Consider the following 20,461-nt stretch of genomic DNA (forward strand, 5'->3'; position numbering starts at 1 on the left):
TCCTGCCACGGGCCTCGTTATACACTCCAGAGCAGACCACCAAGGACGCCCTGGAAGGACAGTGGGACCTAGAAGACGACCCCTGAAGAGAAAGGTCAGCCTTCATGACGAAGCAGGACGACGAGCTGAGCCCCACCTGGCAGGGGGCTGCCCACAGCAGCTGACCCCCGTGCTTGGCCAGGCTCCCCAGAGCTAAGAACCCACACCCCGCAGGCTTCCCACGGCACCGCAGGCGGTTGCTGGGGCACCCTCTCCCTGGGGAGGCGTGTTGGTGCCTCCTGACAGCCGGCCACACCAGTGAGACTTCCCAGGGCTCCTGAGTGGTCGCTGGCCCCACACCTGCTCCTTCCACCCCGGGGTGACAGCGGGATGCACCTAGCAAAGTGCCTTCCCACAAAGCCCCAAGTGCCCGCTACATGACGATGCGGTGCTGCCATCCCAACAAGTCTCCAGGGGAGTCAGGCGGCGAGCCCGGGGCCTCTGCCGGGCAGCCCTTGGGCAGTCACCGAAAGCACGGGGAGGGAGGAACGTGGAGAAAGCTCAAGGAGATCCGAAGCCCGCTCTTTGGAAAGACCAACAAAATTGGTAAATTTCCAACCAAAGGGGAAGACAAAAGACACAGCACATCTGAAGGGAAGAGGACATGACGCCAGCAGACAGCACAGATGCCAGCAGACAGCACAGACGGCACAGATGCCAACAGACGGCACAGTCGGCACAGATGCCAACAGACGGCAGACAGCACAGGCGGCACAGAAGGCACAGGCGGCACAGACAGCACAGTCGGCACAGACGGCACAGTCGGCACAGATGCCAACAGACGGCAGACAGCACAGGCGGCACAGAAGGCACAGGCGGCACAGACAGCACAGATGCCAGCAGACTGCACAGATGCCAACAGACAGCACAGTCGGCACAGGTGGCACAGATGCCAACAGGCGGCACAGGTGGCACAGACGGCACAGGCGGCACAGACGCCAGCAGACAGCACAGATGCCAATAGACGGTACAGACGGCACAGGCAGCACAGATGCCAACAGATGGCACAGGCAGCACAGATGCCAACAGACGGCACAGACAGCACAGACTCCAGCAGACAGCACAGACGCCAGCAGACAGCACAGATGCCAATAGACGGTACAGACAGCACAGTCGGCACAGATACCAACAGACGGCACAGTCGGCACAGATGCCAACAGACGGCACAGACAGCACAGACTCCAGCAGACAGCACAGACGCCAGCAGACAGCACAGATGCCAACAGACAGCACAGTCGGCACAGGCGGCACAGATGCCAACAGACGGCACAGGCGGTACAGACGCCAGCAGACAACACAGATGCCAACAGACGGTACAGACGGCACAGGCGGCACAGACAGCACAGATGCCAACAGATGGCACAGGCAGCACAGATGCCAACAGACGGCAGACAGCACAGTCGGCACAGAAGGCACAGGCAGCACAGACAGCACAGTCGGCACAGACCGCACAGACGGCACAGATGCCAACAGACGGCAGACAGCACAGGCGGCACAGAAGGCACAGGCGGCACAGACAGCACAGATGCCAGCAGACTGCACAGATGCCAACAGACAGCACAGTCGGCACAGGTGGCACAGATGCCAACAGGCGGCACAGGTGGCACAGGCGGCACAGACGCCAGCAGACAGCACAGATGCCAATAGACGGTATAGACGGCACAGGCAGCACAGATGCCAACAGATGGCACAGGCAGCACAGATGCCAACAGACGGCACAGACAGCACAGTAAACACAGGCAGCACAGATGCCAACAGACGGCAGACAGCACAGGCGGCACAGACCGCACAGACGGCACAGGCGGCATAGACAGCACAGACGGCACAGACGGCACAGGCAACAAAGACAGCACAGATGCCAGCAGATAGCACAGATGCCAACAGATGGTACAGACGGCACAGATGCCAGCAGATGGCACAGGTGGCACAGACGGCACAGGAAGCATAGACGGCACAGGCAGCAAAGGCTCCAGCAGACGGCACAGGCGGCACAGACGCCAACAGATGGCACAGACGGCACAGGTGGCACAGGCGAGCAGGCCCCTCCCAGGCACACCAAACCCATCCTCTGAGACACAAGGGGCCAAATGCACAGCGAAAATCCACCCACTAGGCCCAGGCAGCTACACAGCTGAATTCTACCCAACATTTTTATTTATTTATTTATTTGACAGGTAGAGTTATAGACAGAGAAAGAGAGAGAGAGAACGAAAGGTCTTCCTTCCGTTGGTTCACTCCCCTAATGGCCGCTACAGCCACCGCTGCGCTGATCCGAAGCCAGGAGCCAGGTGCTTCCTCCTGGTCTCCCATGCGGGTGCAGGGCCCAGGTGGGCCATCCTCCACTGCCTTCCTGGGCCACAGCAGAAAGCTGGACTAGAAGAGGGGCAACCGGGATAGAACCCAGCGCCCACATGGGATGCCAATGCCACAGGCAGAGGATTAACCTAGTGTGCCACTGCGCCGATTCTACAGTCTCTCCCGGAAAATACAAGAATGTTCCCAAGTCGGCCGGCGCCGCAGCTCACTAGGCTAATCCTCCGCCTTGCAGCGCCAGCACACCGGGTTCTAGTCCTAGTTGCCCCTCTTCCAGGCCAGCTCTCTGTTGTGGCCCAGGAGTGCAGTGGAGGATGGCCCAAGTGCTTGGGCCCTGCACCCCATGGGAGACCAGGAGAAGCACCTGGCTCCTGCCTTCAGATCAGCGCAGTGCGCCGGCCACAGCGCGCCAGCCGCGGCAGCCATTGGAGGGTGAACCAACGGCAAAGGAAGACCTTTCTCTCTGTCTCTCTCTCTCTCACTGTCCACTCTGCCTCTCAAAAAAAAAAAAAAAAAAAAAAAAGAATGTTCCCAAGTCACTTCATGGGCACATTATTGCCCTGATAGCAAAGGGAAAGACATTACAAGAAAGCTACAGGCCAACATCCCGCAGGAACACGAACAAAACTCTGCACGAAGCGTCAGCGACTCCAACTGCGCAACAGAGAGAGAAAGAGGGGGAGAGGGAGGGAGGGAGGGAGAACCACTCATGCCAGGAGTGGCTGGCCCAGGAGTGCGAGGCAGGCTGGGTGCCCACGACTCAGCCCCGCTGCAGGTTCACAGAATGAGGGGTGGGTCCTTGCTGCTTCCCACGCGCTCACACCACGAGTCTCCCGAAGACGAAGCTCAGGCAGGAGATGCGCTGTGTAAGATCTGATTTGCTGGGGCCGGCGCTGTGGCGTAGCAGCTACCGCCTGCGGCGCCGGCATCCCATATGCGTGCCGGTTCAAAACCCGGCTGCTCCTCTTCCTGTCCAGCTCTCTGCTGTGGCCCAGGAAGGCAGTGGAGGATGGTCCACTTGGGCCCTGCACCCGCATGGGAGACCAGGAAGAAGCACCTGGCTCCTGGCTTCGGGTCAGCGCAGCACCGGCTGTAGCGGTCACTTGGGGAGTGAACCAGTGGATGGAAGACCTCTCTCTGTCTCTGTCTCTCTCTCTGCCTCTCTCTAACTCTGCCTTTCAAGTAAATAAATCTTTAAAATAGTGTGATTTGCTGGTTCTTCCTGTAGCTATAAATCCAAAGACTACAGGATCTGATTAAGTTTCTTCAAACTGCATTTGATTTGTGGCTGCGGGACAGCGTAACTTTGCGCACTGTGCCACAACACGGGGAGATCTGTTTAATAAACGCTGTGCTCACTGGGCTAACAGGAAAGAAAAAAGCCAGGCTACAGAACACACGATCCTGCCAGTGCGCACAGAAAAAGCCCCCGCAGCCGCCCACCGCAGGCGGGGACAGCCCGGCCCGCGGTCTACACCGAAGACCACACGGAGCAGCGCGCAGGATCCCAGCCACTTCTGAACACCGGCACTCAGTCTAAAGAACATCCACGCGCAGGCATCGCGCTGAAGCCACGGGCACGCACGGAACAGCTCGCGGGAACCCGCACACGGCGCGCCCACGCTCCGGCCTCCCGGACCAAGCCCCGCAGCAGACGGCTCGCGCCGAGTGAGGACAAGCAGTGGCCACGCGGGAGGGACAGGCGGTGTGGACAAAGGACCGCGAGCGCATCACAGCCCGCAGCGCGGGAGACGCGGGCGCAGCTGCCGTGCGGTGCCTGGGGAGCGCTCCCTCTGCCGTAACCGCTCTCCGACAAGTTTATTTTGATACCGGAAAAAAAAGAAAGCCATTCGAACCCCGCGCAAAAGGAGCGGCTTCCGCGCGCCGAGCCTCACTCCCCGCCGCGCCCCGCGCCGACCCACCGTCCAGCGACACGAACTGGCCCACGGCCGAGGAGCCGCCGCCGCTGTTCTCCACGAACTGCACCTCGGACACGATGATGTTGTCCTCCAGCACCGAGCCGCACGCGGTGCACACGGCGTCGCCGCGCGCCGCGTCCAGCTCGATGTCCGTGCCGCCGCAGCCGCGGCACACGCGGCCCGTCATGGTGGCGGCCGCCAGGCCCGAGGCCCGCGCCCGGCCGCTCCCGGCGTCCGCGCCTCAGCGCCTCAGCGCCTCAGCCCGCGAGCCCGCCCGCCAGGCCCCGCGCAGCCGCGGCCGGCGCCGCACTCTCGCGAGGCCGCCGCCCGCGCCTGCCTGTCCGCGGCGGCAGATTCGCCGCGCCCGCCGGGCCGCACCGCCCTCAACGGCTGTGTGAGACTGCGCGCCGGGACGGGCTCCGGCTCCCGCGGGGACGCAGGGGTGCGCGTCGGGGACCCTCCGGCCCGCCAGGCCGCCGAGCCTCCGCACCGTAAACCGGCAGGCCTCGGGGCGGGGCGTGGCCTGGGCGGCGGGCGGGGCCTCGGGCGCGGAGCGCGGCCTGTGACAGGCCGGGAGCGGTGGGCGGGGCCGGATGTGGGCGGGGCCTGGGGACCGCGCCGCCCTCGACCGTAGGTGCGCGGACTCGGAAGCCCAGCTGGGCGCGGGCGCCTGCGTCGGGAGGCGGGGAGGGGCGGGGCCTGGGCGGTGGGCGGGGCTTCGGGCGCTAGTGCCGGGATCGGTGGGCGGGGGCGGAGGTGGGCGGGGCCTGGGGACCGCACCGCCCTCGACCGTAGGTGCGCGGACTCGGAAGCCCAGCTGGGCGCGGGCGCCGGCGTCGGGAGGCGGGGAGGGGCGTGGCCTGGGAGGTGGGCGGGGCTTCGAGCGCCAGTGCCGTGATCGGTGGGCGGGGCCGGTGGTGGGCGGGGCCGGTGGTGGGCGGGCCCCTGGGGGTCCTGGGGACCGTGCAGTCCTCGACCCTAGGTGTGCGGACTCGGAAGCCCAGCTGGGCGCGGGAGCCCGAAAGGTCCCGCCGAGGGCCGAGCCCCCAGACCCCTCACTTTGGGACAGCTGCCAGCGGCCTCTGGTGGCCACCGAGCCGCTCCGTCTGTACCCCGCACGCCCCGGACGTCCGCACCGCAGGTGCCCAGCATGGTCTCCCCCACGCGCACCCGCGCCGTCCGTGGGAACGATCCTGGGACGTGCACAGCTCCAAGCCTTGGGAAAGGCATTCGACCTGGCGGCTGAGCCTGGACTACAGCTTCGGAGCCTGCCCCCTGCTCGTGGGAGGCCTGCACAGTGTCCCGCTCCCGGCGTAGGGCACTTGGGGAGTGAACCAGCGGATGGGAGAATTTTGTGTCTCTCTGCCTCTCGAATGAAACGAAAATAAAACTAAAACTTGGAAAACGCAGCAGCAGGGAGCCTGTGTGTCCAGCCATCCCCAGGGTTGTTGGTGAGGGAGGGAGCTCTAGGGACTGGGACAGCTCTGAGGGTGGACAGGGGAGAGCGGGCAGGCAGCAGCGAGCTGGGCAGGTCCTGCTCTGTGTCCCTGTCGCTCTATGCTGTCTCTCTGGGTGTATATCCCTGTCTCCCTGCCCCCCACCTGTCACCCAGGTGCAGGCAGCGAGGCACTGCTGCAGAGTGTGGGATGGGGTCTCTCTCACTGCAGCCCCCGTCACGAGAACCTCAGTTCCCCACCCTGGGCAGAGCGGTGCCCACCTCGGCTGGGCCCTGCCTCGGCCATGCAGCTCAGCCGGCCCCATGGGACTTTCAGCCCCGTGGGAGGTGACCTGATGTCTTCCCGGCTGGCCTGTGAGCTCTGGGACGAGGCAGGCGCAGCCGCGGGTGTGCCGGGGCGACAGGGAGAGCCGGCGGCCAGCCTGGCCAGCACTTGCAGCTCACACCTTCAGGACCTCTTCCCACCGCCTCCTGGTTTCCAGACTTTCTCCGCGCAAGTCCAGCCCACGGCCGTGTCCCGCACCTGGGAGCCGGCCGGCTGTTTTCCTGGATGCTTCCCATCTCCTGGTTCTGTGTTTGCCTGATCCTGATCAGAATCAGATCCACACAGCAGCTCGAGCCATGACTCTTTGCAGGTTCCTGGCCCCGCTCCTCCCTGCCGGGACCCCAGAGACCCCCGCATTGCACTGCCAGACGCCCTCTGTGGCCTGCACTCCCCCTGCAGCCTGCATATTGGTTCCTCCCCCTTTGCAGGTCCCAGGACTCTCGTGCTATTTGAAATCTGCTTCTCTCTCTCTCTCTCTCTCTCTGTCTATCTCAAGTTCTTAGAAAGAGAGAGAGAGAGAGAGAGAGAGAGAGAGAGAGATCTTTCACCCACTGCCTCACTCCCAAATGGCTGTAACAGCCACAGCAGGACCAGAGCGGGAGCCAGGAGCCCACCTGGGTCTCCCACGTGGGTGGCTGCGGCCGTCACCTGCTGCTTCCCAGGCACATTTAGCAGGGAGCTGGATCAGAACCAGGGAAGCTGGGACTTGAACCTGCACTCGGAACTGGGATGTGGGCGTCACAGGCAGTGGGTGGCTTCAGCTGCGCAGCCCCAGCGCAGCCCGTGTGACTTGCTTTCAGCCTTATCTACTTAGCACCCAATTTCTGGAGTTTCCCTACATTCTGATCATCTGATGAAATCCTGCACCTTCTCATGTTTTTCTCTTGAACATCAACTGTATTTTTAAGGTCCATCATAATGATCCCAATATCTGGATTTTTTTGTTTTGATAGGCAGAGTTAGTGAGAGAGAGAGAGAGAGAGAGAGAGAGAGAAAGAAAGGTCTTCCTTTTCCATTGGTTCACCCCCAAGATGGTCGCTATGGCTGGCACGCTGCGCTGATCCGAAGCCAGGAGCCAGGTGCTTCCTCCTGGTCTCCCATGCGGGTGCAGGGCCCAAGCACCTGGGCCATCCTCCACTGTACTCCCGGGCCACAGCAGAGAGCTGGACTGTAAGAGGGGTAATCGGGACAGAATCCGGTGCCCCAACCAGGACTAGAACCTGGGGTGCCGGTGCCTCAGGCGGAGGATTAGCCAAGTAAGCCATGGCACTGGCCTGCTTTTGCTTTGAGGCTTGTATTTTTGATGTATAAACACTGCACGTACGTAAATGTATAATTTGATAAATTTCCCTTTGGGAAGCAAGCATTTGGTTTAGCAATATAAAGAAAAACTTGAAATTGAAAAGTTTCCTTTTTGAGTTCTTCTTTGACCCAAGGGTCATTGCTAAGTGTATGTAGACCTGGGCCACCGCCACTGCAGTTGAGATGGTGAATGGGGCCGGTGCTGTGGCGTAGCAGGTAAAGCTGCCGCCTGCAGTGCTGGCATCCCATATGGGCACCTGTTCGAATCTCAGCTGCTCCACTTCCGATCCAACTCTCTGCTGTGGCCTGGGAAAGCAGCAAAAGATGGCCCAAGTGCTTGGGCCCCTGGAACTGCATGGGAGACGTGGAAGAAGCCCCTGGCTCCTGACTCCAGATCTGCCCAGCTCTGGCTGTTGTGGCCATCTGGGGAGTGAACCAGTGGATAGAACATCTCTCTCTCTCTCCCTCTCTCCCTCTCTCCCTCTTTCCCTCTTTCTTTCTCTCTCCCTGCCTCTCTGTAACTCTGCCTTTCAGAGTTAATGGGGCAGGCACGTGGCTCTGCGGGTTAAGCTGTTGCCCACAATGCCTACATCCTGGTTGAGTCACAACTACTCGGCTTCCGATCCAGCCCCTGCTGGTGCACCTGGGAAGCAGCAGATGGTGACTGCCACCCAAGTGGGAGACCTGGACAAGTTCCTGGCTCCAGGGTTCAGGGGTCCCGGCCCAGGCTGTTGCAGGCATTTGGGGAGTGAACCAGCAGATGGAAGATGTCTGTCTGTCTCTGTGTGTGTGTGTGTGTGTGTGTGTGTGTGTGTATATATGCCTTTCAAATAAATAGAAAGAAATCAATTAAAAATGAGAGCAACCTAAGGGAAAGCAGCGAGCCGCGCTGGGTGCAGTGGGGGCCTGCAGCCCTGTGAGCCCCGAGCCGAGTGATGACCTGGCTGCTCCCTCTCTTTCCCAGTGTTTGACGGTGTGCTTGGATGCCGAGGCCTGATTTCCATGGTGGGACTCGCAGAAAAGCATCACAACTTAGACACTGGGCTCCCTCTGATTCTGAGGGTTCAGGATAACCGCAGGTACTGGGGCGAGCCTGAGCGCCGTCACACGCGCACCCGAGCGTCTTGGTGAGTGAGCCACCCTCCCTGGGGCAGGTGCAGCGGTGGCTGGCTGTGCCACTTCCCCGCGTCGGGCGTTTTGCTATTTGAAGCCTCACCCACAGTCCCCATATCCCTGCTATTTCCAGCTCCGGGACAGGCACATGGCAGGCCCGGCTGCTGCACGACTGGCTCCAGGAGTGTGACTCCAGACCCCACGGCTGGTGCGGGGCAAGGCCACCGCACCTGAGCCAGAGTCAGCCAGGGGCAGGCACCAGCTTTACGGTGAACCCAGACACAGGGAGCCCAGGGTTTGTGCTGGGGGTAGAGGGAGGGGAGGGCTCCCTTTGTTCATCTGATTTTTCCAGGGCCAGGCAAAGTCCCAGCCAGGGGGCGCCCAACACTCCAGCTAGCGGCCTGCTGGTCCTGGCTATGGGGCGTGTATCATTTCCCCTTGGCAGTAACACATGTTCACTGCGGAGGAAAACACAAAATATGGAGAAGCAAAAGGGAAAAGGGAAGCCAACTGAGCTCCCCCCCCCGCCCCCGCCGATCATTTCTGAGCACTTTGGATGAGGCCCTTGCCTGTCAATATTTTTTTGCATACTTGAAGACAGGTACTCTACGTGCATGGTCACTTACACGTAAACATACATGTTACGTGCACATACACTTACACACATACTTTGTAACCATATTATGCTGTTTTTAGTTTTTAAAGGGTTGAAATTTTAAAGTTTTATTTCTGTATTTGAAATACAAAGTGACAGAGAGAGAGAGGGGATGCGTGCTCTTCCATCTGCTGGTTCACTCCCCAAATGCCACAGCAGCCCGGGCTGTGCCAGGCCAAAGCCAGGAGCTCCATCCAGGTCTCCTGTTGCTGTGGATTGGTTTCCGAGAGGAAGAGTGTGGCGGGGGCAAGAGGCGAGGCCCAGAGTCACCACACAGACCCCGGAGCCGGGTGATCACAGGCGAGGCAAACAGCCTGCAGACTCGTTTATTTCAGATGGTACAGCAGCTTATATAGCCAAGGCAGCCAATCCGGTCAAGGGGCGGTTTATGCCCTAACCAATCACAGCCTGTTGCCAGGCAGTTTCCTAAGCCATCCAATCACAGCCTGTTGCCAGGCAGGCTCCATTACCACTGGCCATCTTGGCATGGCCTTCTCATTCCACCACAGTCTCCCACAGGTGTGTCAGGGGCCCGTCACCTGCTGCACCTTAAGATGCACATTAGCAGGAGCAGAGCAGCCAGGACCGGAACCAGCACTCTGCGATGTTGTCATCACCAGCAGCAGCTTTCCCCGCTGACCAGTGCCGGTCCCAGGACTGTTTTTCTTACGTTTATTTGTATTTATTTGGACAACCAGGACTGGGCCAGGTTGAAGCCAGGAGCCTGGGACTCTGTCAGGTCTCTCGTGTGAGTGGTGGGGAACCAAGCACTCGAGCCATCACTGGCCACTCCCGTGCATGTGAGCAGGGAGCTGGGTGGGACACGGAGGCTGGACTCCATCCCAGGCAGTCTGGTCCAGGCTGCAGGCTGCACCTGTGGAGCCATAACACGTGTTCCTGCGCCTGGTGTGTGTGCAAAGTCTGCCCTACCAGGCAGCTGTGGAATATTCTAGCAGGGCCTATCACCGCCGACCTAACTGTGCCCTGCCCTGTGACAGGGTGCTGAGCCCAGGCTGTCCCTCTAAGAAGCCGAGCTGGTCTCAGCGTGGCTGTGCGAACTGTCCATATCTCTGAACCAAGGGGCTGAGAAGTCTTGGGGCTCCGGGCCCATCCCCCACGCCCTCCCAGTGCACAGCAAGCCAGCACGGGGACCCGCGTCCCCCCTGCAGTCTGGCCGGGCCTGTCCTGTCCTGCCACTTTCACTGGTCTGCCTCATCTCGCTCCTGTCCACTTGCAGAAGGCCTTCACAGGGTATCAGCCCTTGGCTTTGGACGCGGGTTTGATCTGTCAGCTGTGCCGGCGGCAGGCTTCCGGCCGCAGAGACGGCAGCATTCCCCAGCAGCCGCCTCTTCCCGGTCCTTGCAGAGATTCCACGCGGCTTTAGTTACCGACACGGAGCACACGGTTAAGGCCACGGCAAAATGCACGGAGTGTGTGTTATTAGGTGACAAACACAGCAGGTGCACTCTAACTGAAAGGAAAGCCTGCGGGGCCAGCCCCTCAAGCTCACCGTGGGCCTCAGGGCAGCCATCCTCATGGCCACCCCCTTGGCCTGGCCCAAGCAGACATGTCTCCCAGGGACCTGAGACTGGCTCCACGTGGCCCTTCAGCCTCTGCCTGGACACTGCTCCCTGCCCACCCCTTGCCTGCGTGGCCATGGCGACCTAGAAGCCCACTTTGCCAGGAGGATGACCTGCCTGTCTTCTCAGCTCCGTGATGGCATGCTTGTGCCTGGGCTGACCCACGTGGGAAACCGGCTGGATAATTAATTACCAAACGGATGCGCGAACAAACGTTGGAACCTCTGGACTTGAGTCCGTGTGGGCCGTCTGTGGGCAGCCTCTACGGCAGGCAGTCAGCAGCTTGGGATTCGGGGCTGCCCCTTGCCGGCTCCCTAGCAGGGTGCCTGTACAGAAGACCCCAGCTGCCGTGCTGGCCACGGGGCTCAGGCTCTGTCGGGCGGGGGGCAGGCATGACATCCAGGCAGATAAATCAGGCGGGCACTCAGGCATCTGTGAATCTGCCCTCACGCTGCATTCCAACAGGCGAATTACTGCTGCTGTCCCAAGGAGCGTCCACCTTCATGGATGTGGCCTTCCTGCCCATGGCCATTCCATGCACATGGGGTCCTGGTCACCCCACCCCTTCTCCAGGCCGCTTGTTGGGCCTGCAGAGGCCTGTCCCAGCAAGGACGGCTTTCCCAGGGAGCTGAAGTGCTTAGGCCCTGGCTGCTGGAGAGCTACAGCCACCCTGGGTGCCATGCCACGCGGCACGCTGGCCTCCCCAGCGCTTGTCCCGGGCTGTGCAGTCTGCGGCACCCCTGGCGCGTGGAGAGGCTGGCCACGGGCTACAGGGCCCTGCACCCCCATGCCCGGTGAGTCATCTTAGCCCAGGCTGAACAGACTACAATGCTCCCGGGGAGTCCTGAGTGCCTGGGCAAGACCACTGGATCTGGGCTGCAGCCTTGACCCTGTCCCACGCTCGGGGTCGGCACATTTCCCTTCGACACTGCAGAAGCCTGGCAACCCGAGGCTTTTGCTCCTTAAAGCAAGCAAAGCCAGCCCGGGCAGGCAGGCAGCCGTCCTCCTGGGATCACCTCCACAGGCCTCCTGTCCAGCTGGCCAGAGAGGTTCCTCCTGAAGTGACCCTAAAGAAGCGGCCAGCCGCTGGAGCTGAGGGCAGCACCATCATACCACTCCCTAGCGCATGCCGGACCTACAGCAGGGCAGACCCTGGGTAAGCCAGGAACTCGGCTCACCAAAGCTCTGTCTGTCCACAGCCACATTCCACCCCCAGCACCTGGGCATCTGTGGGACCCGCCTGTCCACAAGGACCTGTGGAGGCACGGGGTGGGTTCCATGCTGCCCGGTCCACGCCCTGACTCCTCTCCCTGCCGTGGCTCGAGTTCGGGCGGCTCAGTTCCCTCCGGCACCGAGGCAGAGGGTGGAGTGAGCCCAGGTGCCCCTGCAGGGCGCACACCGGTGCCTGGTGCGGGCAGCTGCGGGCAGCTTCCTCACTGGGCGCGGGCGAGGCGCTGTCGCTCAGTCAGGCGCTCCATTCATCCCCAGCAGTCTCGGCCTTCCTTCCGGCCCCTGGCACTGCCCGCCACACGCTGAGGTCAGCGGACGCTGTCCCGCGCCCCGTCAAAGGCAGCCTGTCCACCATCTCTGAGCCCGGCTCCCGCACCCCCATCTCTGAGGTGCGAGACCCGCAGGCCGCGGGATCGGGGCCCAGGTCAGACGCCACGCGGCCGGCGGCGCCAGGACGCACGGGCCCTGCCGCCTCCAGCTGCGCCTCCGCGGGTGGGACGCAGGGCTCCCTCGTCCCCCTCTAAGCGGGGCCCGCTCCGGACGCGGGCCGGGCTCCGCACGCGGAGCTACCCCGCGCCGCGGTTCTGCCCAGTTCGTTTCAGTCGAACCGCGCGTTCTGGACAGCGGGACACGCAGGGTGGCTCGGGAGGCCTGGCCCTGGCCGGAGGGGTCGCGCGAGCAGGACACACGCAGGGCCCGGTCCCCGGCCCGCCCGCCCGCTCCCATTGTCTGCAGAGACCCTAGCGAAGCCGGCCGAGATAGGGCCGGGGGCCCCACATCCGCGAGGGCCCGGGCGGGCTGGGACGCACACCCCGGGGACCCATGGCCGCGGCCCGCGGACACTCAGCTGGGCGAGCCGCGGGGACACCGAGGGCGGCTCCCAGGGGGCGCGGCGGGGCGGGGCCTTTGCGCAGGCGCGAGAGCGCGCGCTCCCGCCGGCCAGCGGGCGGGGCCGCGGCGAGCGCGGGGGCGCGCGCCCGGCGCCTCACTTCCGGCGGGTTGCGATTGGCCCCCAGGCAGAGAGCGCAGGCCCCGCGCAGCCAATCGGTGCGGCGGGCGCGGCCGGGCGGCGGCGGCGGGCGCGCGCGTGCGGGCAGGCGGCCGGGCGCGCGCGGGGCGGGCGGGGCGGGGCGCCGCGGCCACAGCCTCGTCGCCGCCCGCGGGCCTGTCCGCCGCCCGGGCCCGGCCCGTCCCCGCTGCCGCCCGGCCATGTGACCGCGCCGCCGCCCTCCGCGCGCCCGGCCCGCCCGCCGCGCGCCCGCGGCCCGGCCGCAGCCCAGGCCGCCGAGGGAGCGGGGGGCCGGCGCCATGGCCGAGCGGGGCCGCCTCGGCCTCCCCGGCGCGCCCGGCGCGCTCAACACGCCGGTGCCCATGAACCTGTTCGCCACCTGGGAGGTGGACGGCTCCAGTCCCAGCTGCGTGCCCAGGTACACCGCGCCGCGCCCGGCACCCGCGCACCTGCCGGGGCCGCCCCCGCCGCAGGGCCTGCGCCGGCCGCGGGGTCCCCGCCCCGACGCGCGCGCCCGCGTCCCCGGGCGCACCTGAGGCTGCCTGCGGCGCCGGCCGGGCCGTGCCCAGTGCGCACCTTCGCACCTGCCCCGGTGCGTGCGTTTGGGTGGGCTGGGGCCGGCCTGGTCCGCCCGAGGCCGGGTGCCACGCGCGGGGCGCCCCGCAGGGCGCGCAGACGTGGGGCCGTGGTGGCACTGGTTCGTCCGACGCGGGTTTCGTGGGTTCCTGGTGTCGGGCTTCCGAGGCGCCCGGCCAGCCCCGGTCTGCACCATGGCCCTGCCGAGGCTGGGGCGTGCGCCGCGCACCCGGGACAGCGCGGGACGCGCTGCTGCCCGCAGGGTTGTGCCCGGCCCATGGGTTCTCGGACTCGCGGCTCCCGTTCCTCCCACTCAGTTTGAAACTTGTGTGAGTTCTCCGGGGCTCGTGGATGCCCCCCAATCGGGCCAGACGCCCCGCAGCCCTGCCCCTGGGACGGACTGGGGTCGGGACCCCGGCCGGCGCGCAGAGCGCGGCCGCCTTCACGCGAGGGGCTTCGGGCGGGCCTCTGGCCTTCAGCAGGGTGCCGGGCCGCGGGGCCTGGGCCGCAGGGTCCTGGCGCAGCTCCCGGTCCCGCCAGGGCCTCCGGGAGGGCTCGGATCCGTGTGGGACAGGACGGTCAGCATTAGCTGCAGGGTCGAGCCTGGGTTTCCAGACCCACCCCCCTGCCTCTCCTCTGGGGAATGCGAAGCCGACCCCGCGGCCCCCCCCATCCACTCCTTTGCCCCACTCCCCAGGCTTGTGCGGGTCAAGTTCGCCGGCTCGCAAGCCCCAGGGCAGAGCACGGCAGCTGGGTCCCAGGCTGCCCCGCGGGTGTTGAGAGCAGCAGGGGCGAGTGGCAGGGGCGGGACGCCTGTGGCCCGCAGTAGACCCCACTGGGTTCCGAGGGTTCAGAGAGCCCCCAGGGGGAGGGCATGTGGCTGGGCTGGCACAGCAGGCCGGACATCACTGCCCTGGATGGGGTATGGGAAGCGGGCTGAGGCCTGGTTCTTGGGGTGGATCTGGGCACCCCCTCCCTGTGCTGCCGGCTCTGCTGTTGGGGCCCGCGAGGGGAGCCGGTCCTTGTCCCTGGCGCTCTTGCCACCCTCAGTTCCGGAGCTGTACTGCTGCTGACCACTGTGAACGTATCCGCTGCTGCATGGTCCTCTCGGGCCCTTGCTGTGTGTCCAGCTTCTGGCCACCCAGGAGCATGCTGCCGTGGACGCGGTTGGATGCGTCTTGCGCGGGAGCAAGTGCCCCGTGGCCTGCAGGGTCTCCGCCGAGCACCTGCCAGCTCCCCACCAGTCCCCAGGGCCGGGCTCCGGCCAGTGTTGGGTTAGGGTCCGGCCTCATTGCCAGGCCGCTGGGTGCACGGTGGGGCTGTGACTTGATTTGGATTTCTCTGATTACTACGTTAAGCCACATGTTCTTTGTCAGTGAAATTTCGTTCCTTTTTTTTTTTTTTTCCCGATTTTTCTCTTTTTTCCCCACTGGAGTCTGCAGTTTCTTTAGGGGACATTTCCCCCTCGATGTGTGTGTTGAAAACGGCGTCTCTTCCTGCTCGGGGTTCATTTGTCAGTTCTCTGTCCCGGCACCTGGGGCTGTGACCCAGACAGGGTGCAGAGCCCTGGTCTCCTCCCGCAGTGTCCTCGGCCAATTGCCGAGTGACGTTTGGATGTGGGGGCAGCATCGCTGGTTTGCACCTTTCCCCGGAGCCCGGCTGCTCCCTGCAGTTTGAGTTGTGGCACACGTGTGCCCCGGAAGGCACAGAGCGTGTCTCGTCACCCTCACTGTTCCTGCTGGCTCTTGCAGCTAAGGCTGTTAGAGTGACCTGTCCTGGGGTGTGTGTCTAAATAGATTTGTTTATGTGAAAGGCTGAATGACAGGGAGGTGGAGACGCAAACCCAGAGATCTTCGGTCTGCTGCTTCACTCCCCAGATGGCCGTGAGAGCAGGGGCTGGGCCAGGCTGACGCCCATGTGGGTAGCAGGGGCCTGAGCACGTGGGCCATCCTCTGCCCTCTGCGCTCCTGCTCCCCAGGTGCCTTGGCAGGGAGCTGAATCAGAAGCAGAGTTAGCCCCGGCTCAGCGCGGCACGTGGGTGTCCCAAGGGTGGCCTACCCTGGACGCCCACCCCAAGCTGCCAGTTTTGTGGTGGCTGCCTGGTGGGGGGTTGCAGTCTGCCCCCGCCGGGGGACCCCTGCTCTTCCTGGGGCTCGGGTCCCTTTGTTTGGTTAATTGGGCAGCTCTGATGAGCAGAAGTTCTAACGTTTTTATTCACTCACTTATTTGAGAGGCAGAGAGAGCGTTCTCCTCTGCTGGTTCACTCTCCAGGTGCTTGCAAATGCGGGGTGGGCTGAGCCCACGCCTGGAGCCTGGAACCCCATCCCGGGCTCCTGCGGAGGGGCAGGAAGCCGTGCGACTGGCCGGCCCAGGTGCCGCAGCAGAGGTCCGGGCTGGGCTCTCTTCCCTGGCCTGTCGCTGTCGGGTGCTGCCTGAGCGGCCTCAAGTCGTGGACGGGCTTCTGTGCGTGGTTTCTGGGAGCTTCCGCGCGGCTCATCGAGCCGTAACTCAGACGCCGCCTGAGGTGGGGCTGAAGTTCGGGCGTTTGGCCCCCGGTGGGGTTCTGTGGCTCCGCAGAGCCAGGTGGGGACAAGTGGCCTTTGTGTGACATCAGCTTGCAGGTCATAGTTCACGCCTGGCTTCTCCTAGCTGCCGCTGCCATTTACAAATTCAACTGCTTTAAAAAAAAAAAAAAAAAAGCTTTATTTGTGTATCTGAAAGCGAGCTAGCCGATCCCCCCACGGCTGCGACAGCTGGGGCTGGGCCAGGGCTCCCCTTGGGGGCGGGGCCCAAGCAGGGAGCCTCCAGGGTGCCTGAGCAGGGCGCTGGACTGCAGGCGGCGCCCCGGGCCTCTTGAGGGCGGGTGCTGGGGTGGCGCTAAGCTGCCCTGGGTGCGGTGCTCTGAGGCTGCGGTGTGGAGACGTTCGGGCTGCTTCCTCTTTGGCTGTGCCGTGGGCTCGCCGTAGCCCGAGTGCTGGGCAGAATTCACCCTGGGACGCCTGGAGTCCTCCAGAGATTCCTGGTCAGCTTTCCTGCCGGCTGTGCGGCGCTTCCCGCCCTCAGTGCGGCTTGACACTGAGTTTGTCCATTTCATCCAGATTTTCAAGTTTATTGGCATAAAATTGTCCATATTCTTAAGGGTTTTTTTGGTTTATTTTCACTTTACTTGAAAGGCAAAGAGGAGGTCTCCTGTCTGCTGGTTCACTTCTCAAACGTCTGCTACGGCCTCCGCGCTGGAGCCAGGAGCCTGGAGCTCCACCCGGCTTCCCCTGGCGGGCGGCAGGGACCCGAGGAGCCACCCGGCTGCCTCCCGGGTGCACTGGGGCAGGAAACTGGGGCCAGAGCAGAGGAGCTGTCGTGGGGTGCGGCGCCCCGGGTGGTGTCTCTCGGCTGCACCATGTGCCTGCAGCATCTGTCCTGGTGGCTTAATTTTATTGGCTTTTTCTTTTTTTAGAATTTAAACATTTTAAATTTTACTTAAAAGGCAGAGAAACAGAAAGGGGGTAGGGGATCTCTTATCTGCTGGTTCATCCTTCAGATGCCTGCAGCAGCTAGGCTTGGGCTGGGCCAGGGCCAGGAGCCAGGAGCCCCGTTGGCTCTCCCACGTGGGTGCAGGGGCCCGAGCACCTGGGCTGCCCTCCGCTGTTTTCCCAGGCTGCCAGCAGGGAGCCGGGTGGGACTCGTGCCCCAGGAGCCAGGGTGTTTGGTGTGGAACCGGCCCTGGGGCTCCGGGGCAGTGGCCCCTCAGCTGGTGCTGAGGGTGTGGCCTCTGTGTGACCCCCCTGCTGGGGGTGGTAGCCTCTGCGAGCTGTGGAAGCCCTCGGCCCCCTTCCCTTCAGTCGTGTCTCCTCTCTGCTCCGCAGGCCTTGGGCACGGCCGGGGGGTGGTCAGCTCTGTCTCCCTGTGGGCACCGTCCCCTCACCTTCCCTGGGAGCACACAGGAGTCACTAGGGCTGTGTTTGGAGAGCAGTGTCCGGGTGTGGACGGTGCTGCGGGGCACATGGGGCTGTGTGTGTGAGTGGAGGCCTGGCCCATCGCCCTGGGCAGTGCTGGAGGCCCACGGGCACCACCGGCAGGAGTCAGGCTTGGAAAGCTACCCCGTGGCCGCCTCTCTGAACCTTTGCGGACACCCTGCGGCCCACGCCACTTCCGAGAGTGGTCATCAGGTGCCGTCTGGCCCAGCAGTGGCTGGAGAGCCGGTGTTGCGCCCCAGGGCCTGGCTCTGAGTGCCGCCTCCTGGCTCCCGACCCCAGCTGCCGCTGGGCATCCTGGGAGCAGCAGTGTGGCTCAGGTGCCGGCACGGAGCTCTGGGGAGGCAGCAGCAGGTGGGGGCTTTGTCTATCAAATAAATAAATAAAAATGCAGAACAAAGAAATGCTGCGCTAACAAGCAGCCGGGCCAGGTGCGACCCTCTGGCCAGCTGTGGCCTGGTGTTGGCTGATGTCCGCTCTTGTCCTTTCCGGGGAGGTTCGGTGGAGCAGGTGGCAGCCAGCAAAGGCCGTTGCATGGAGTGGCCCTGGTCGGCCCTGTGGTGGCGTGTGGAGCGGGCAGGGCAGCGTCAGACCTTGGGGGTCCAGACGTGGCGCAGCCAGGGTGATGGGTGGCTAGCAGGGAAGGGGGCGCTGCAGGCCTGGGAGCATCCGCCCCGGCCGCCGCCTCGGGCGTCCTCCCCCAGGGCCGCTGGTCCTTGGGAACTCACCGAGGTGAGTGAGAGGCGTCTGCCGGTGGGTGCGGCCGTGGGGACGGTGCGGGTAGCAGGGCGTTGAGAGCTAGCTTCTAGTGATGGCCTTGTGCAGGGGTCCACGAGGAGGCCCTGCTGCCTCCTGCCGTGTGGGTCCCCTAGGGTGGAGGTACCAGAGCCCTTGGGGCAGAAACGGGCAGTGGCGACGCCAGGCGGTGGGTGGGGCTGCCCTTCCTGCACTGCACGCGGCCTGGGACAGCGGTGCCTCCTGGGGCCTGGCTGTGCCATCTCTAGGGTCCAGCGGCAGCGCCAAAGCTGCATTGTCTGCACCCCTCCCCCGGCGCCTGCGCTGACCGGCACTCAGCCCCTCGGCCGGGCTCCTCCCCCCAGCTGTTCACTGTCTCTTCGTCCCGTCCCGCGTCGTCCGTGTTAGGAGGGACTGTGGGGGCCAGAGGCCCCTCGACAGCTGGGGACGCCGTCAGCGTCTTGTGTCTTAGCGTCTTCTCCGGCTGCCCCGCAGCTGCTCCTGGGGCGGCTCCAGCGGACTCGTGGCGCACACGCCCAGGGCTACTTGCGTAGGAGTGGGAGGAGCGTGCCTGCGGGGGGCTCTGTGCCACCGGGTTGGGCCGGGGTCCCTGGTTCTGGAGGGGTTTGGGTGAGGGCTGTTGTACCGCCCAGGAGCCCCGAGAGTGCCTGAGAAGGCGGCCGGTGCCTGTGACCAGCTGCTCCTGCCGTAGCAATGGCTTCTGCCTCCTCCTGGGAGTGCCAGGGAGAGCGTCAGCTGGACACAGGCTGCGGGCAGCACCCACTGCAGGGCCCAGGGCAGGTGTGCGTGGGAGCAGGCCCCCAGGAGGGCCGCCGGCTGCCCTGCCCACCTCGCCTCGCCTCGCCTCAGCCCGGGATGCTGGTGAGCCTCTGACACCAGCTCTGCTGGCTTCCAGCCGGGCCTCGGGGCTTCTGGTTTAGACCCCAGGGTGCAACCTAGTGGAAGGTCTTGTACTTGACAGTCGAGTGGGCCCACACGTCCTCCTGGGCACAGCCCGTGTGCAAGCGCCACACCCCTCAGGGGGGCTGGGCACTGTGGAGCAGCAGGGCCAGGGCTGGGCGAGGCATGGCCCGGTGCCACCCAGCCCCAAGTGAGCCTGCAGAAGTGGAGTGGATGTTGGGGGGGGGGGTCAGTGCCAGCCAGACTGTCCCCAAAGACGGCCCAAGTGCTTGGTCCCCTGCACCCACATGGGAGATCCAAAGGAGCTCCTGGCTCCTGGCTTCGGCCTGGCCCAGCTCTGGCTGTCGGGGCCGTTCGGGGTGTGAACCAGCAGATGGAAGAGCTCTCTCTCTCTCTGCCCTGCCCCTGCCCCCGCCCCCATCCCCGCCCCCGTGACTCTGCCCTCAAATAAATAAATCTTTAAAAAAAAAAAAACAACTCCCCATCAGGGGCTGTGGGATGGTAGGGCAGGGGTCACCTCATGGCTCCTTGGACGTCTCTTCCAACTTCTCAGGCCCTGGGGTGGAGCCAGGGCCCCTGGCCCTCATTTGGCAAAGAGCACAGGGCCGTGGTCCCGCTCGTGCGGATGGGAGGGAAGTCTGGTGCCCGCCCCTCACTCACCCGCACACGCCCCGGCGCAGGCGCTGACTGAGCTGCTGCGCAGAGATGGGGCTGGCCTGGGGCCCCCGGGCCCCAACCTTTAGACAGACCAGGGTCAGGGGTCGGCTCTGAGGCTGTCCCCGGGGGACTCCCACACAGAGAGCCAGTGGCAGTGAGACTGGCGCCTGAACCAGTTTCCCCGTGGCCTGAGAGGGGTGGCCAGTGGATGTGCTGCCCGGCCTGGTCCCCTGCCCGCATTTGTCTTCCGTAGAAGGGGCTTTGGTGACAGTGGAGGAGAATGCCCACCGCCCCAGGGCCATCCCGAGACTCAGCAGGCCCTCAGGCTGGGCTGCCCAAGACTCGACATTCCAGTGGCCAGCATGGAGCGAGTATGGCCCGGGGCAGGGACGGCACACGTGACGCAGACCCAGCCCGGGGACACTGTTGCTGGATGGCTTGGCGAGTTCTGCACATGCTCTGTACTGAAGCAGGGGCCAGTGTCTGGTCAGCAGGGTGGGGGTGGCCTGGACGCTGTCTGTGCTCCAGTGGGGGCGGTGAGGCCGCCGTGAGGGGACAGGTGCACGGTGGTGGGCTCCTGGCGTCAGGGCTTCTTGGGGTCCCTTAGAGTGCTCGTGGGTCTCTCGTCTTTCTGGTTTCCTTCAAGGGTGAGCACGGGTG

The 20,461-nt window shown here is 64.1% G+C and overlaps 2 protein-coding genes across 17 annotated transcripts in view; one reads left to right on the forward strand and one right to left on the reverse strand.

Moving 5' to 3' along the window:
- BRF1 (BRF1 general transcription factor IIIB subunit) overlaps nt 1–4,602 on the reverse strand; it is a 60,706-nt gene extending 56,104 nt beyond the window's left edge. For 3 of the 4 annotated variants that reach the window (XM_089322496.1, XM_051839913.3, XM_089322499.1), the window contains exon 1: nt 4,275–4,602. In XM_089322496.1, coding sequence (XP_089178622.1) covers nt 4,275–4,458 — 184 coding nt within the window. In that variant the 5' untranslated portion in view covers nt 4,459–4,602. The remainder of the gene's footprint in view (nt 1–4,274) is intronic. The other variant, XM_051839909.3, reaches the window with a different exon arrangement.
- An 8,472-nt stretch (nt 4,603–13,074) lies between these two features.
- The window catches only part of PACS2 (phosphofurin acidic cluster sorting protein 2), a 45,132-nt gene continuing 37,745 nt past the window's right edge, over nt 13,075–20,461 (forward strand). For all 13 annotated transcript variants that reach the window (XR_011384992.2, XR_016226795.1, XR_016226796.1 and 10 more), the window contains exon 1: nt 13,075–13,359. Coding sequence is in view for 9 of the 13 variants with exons in the window: in XM_070065455.2 (XP_069921556.1) it covers nt 13,241–13,359 (119 nt within the window). In the remaining 4 variants the exon portion in view is untranslated. The remainder of the gene's footprint in view (nt 13,360–20,461) is intronic.

Source organism: Oryctolagus cuniculus, chromosome 20 (assembly GCF_051225735.1).
Source record: "Oryctolagus cuniculus isolate XC-2025 breed Fujian yellow rabbit chromosome 20, ASM5122573v1, whole genome shotgun sequence".
Classification (NCBI taxonomy): domain Eukaryota; kingdom Metazoa; phylum Chordata; class Mammalia; order Lagomorpha; family Leporidae; genus Oryctolagus; species Oryctolagus cuniculus.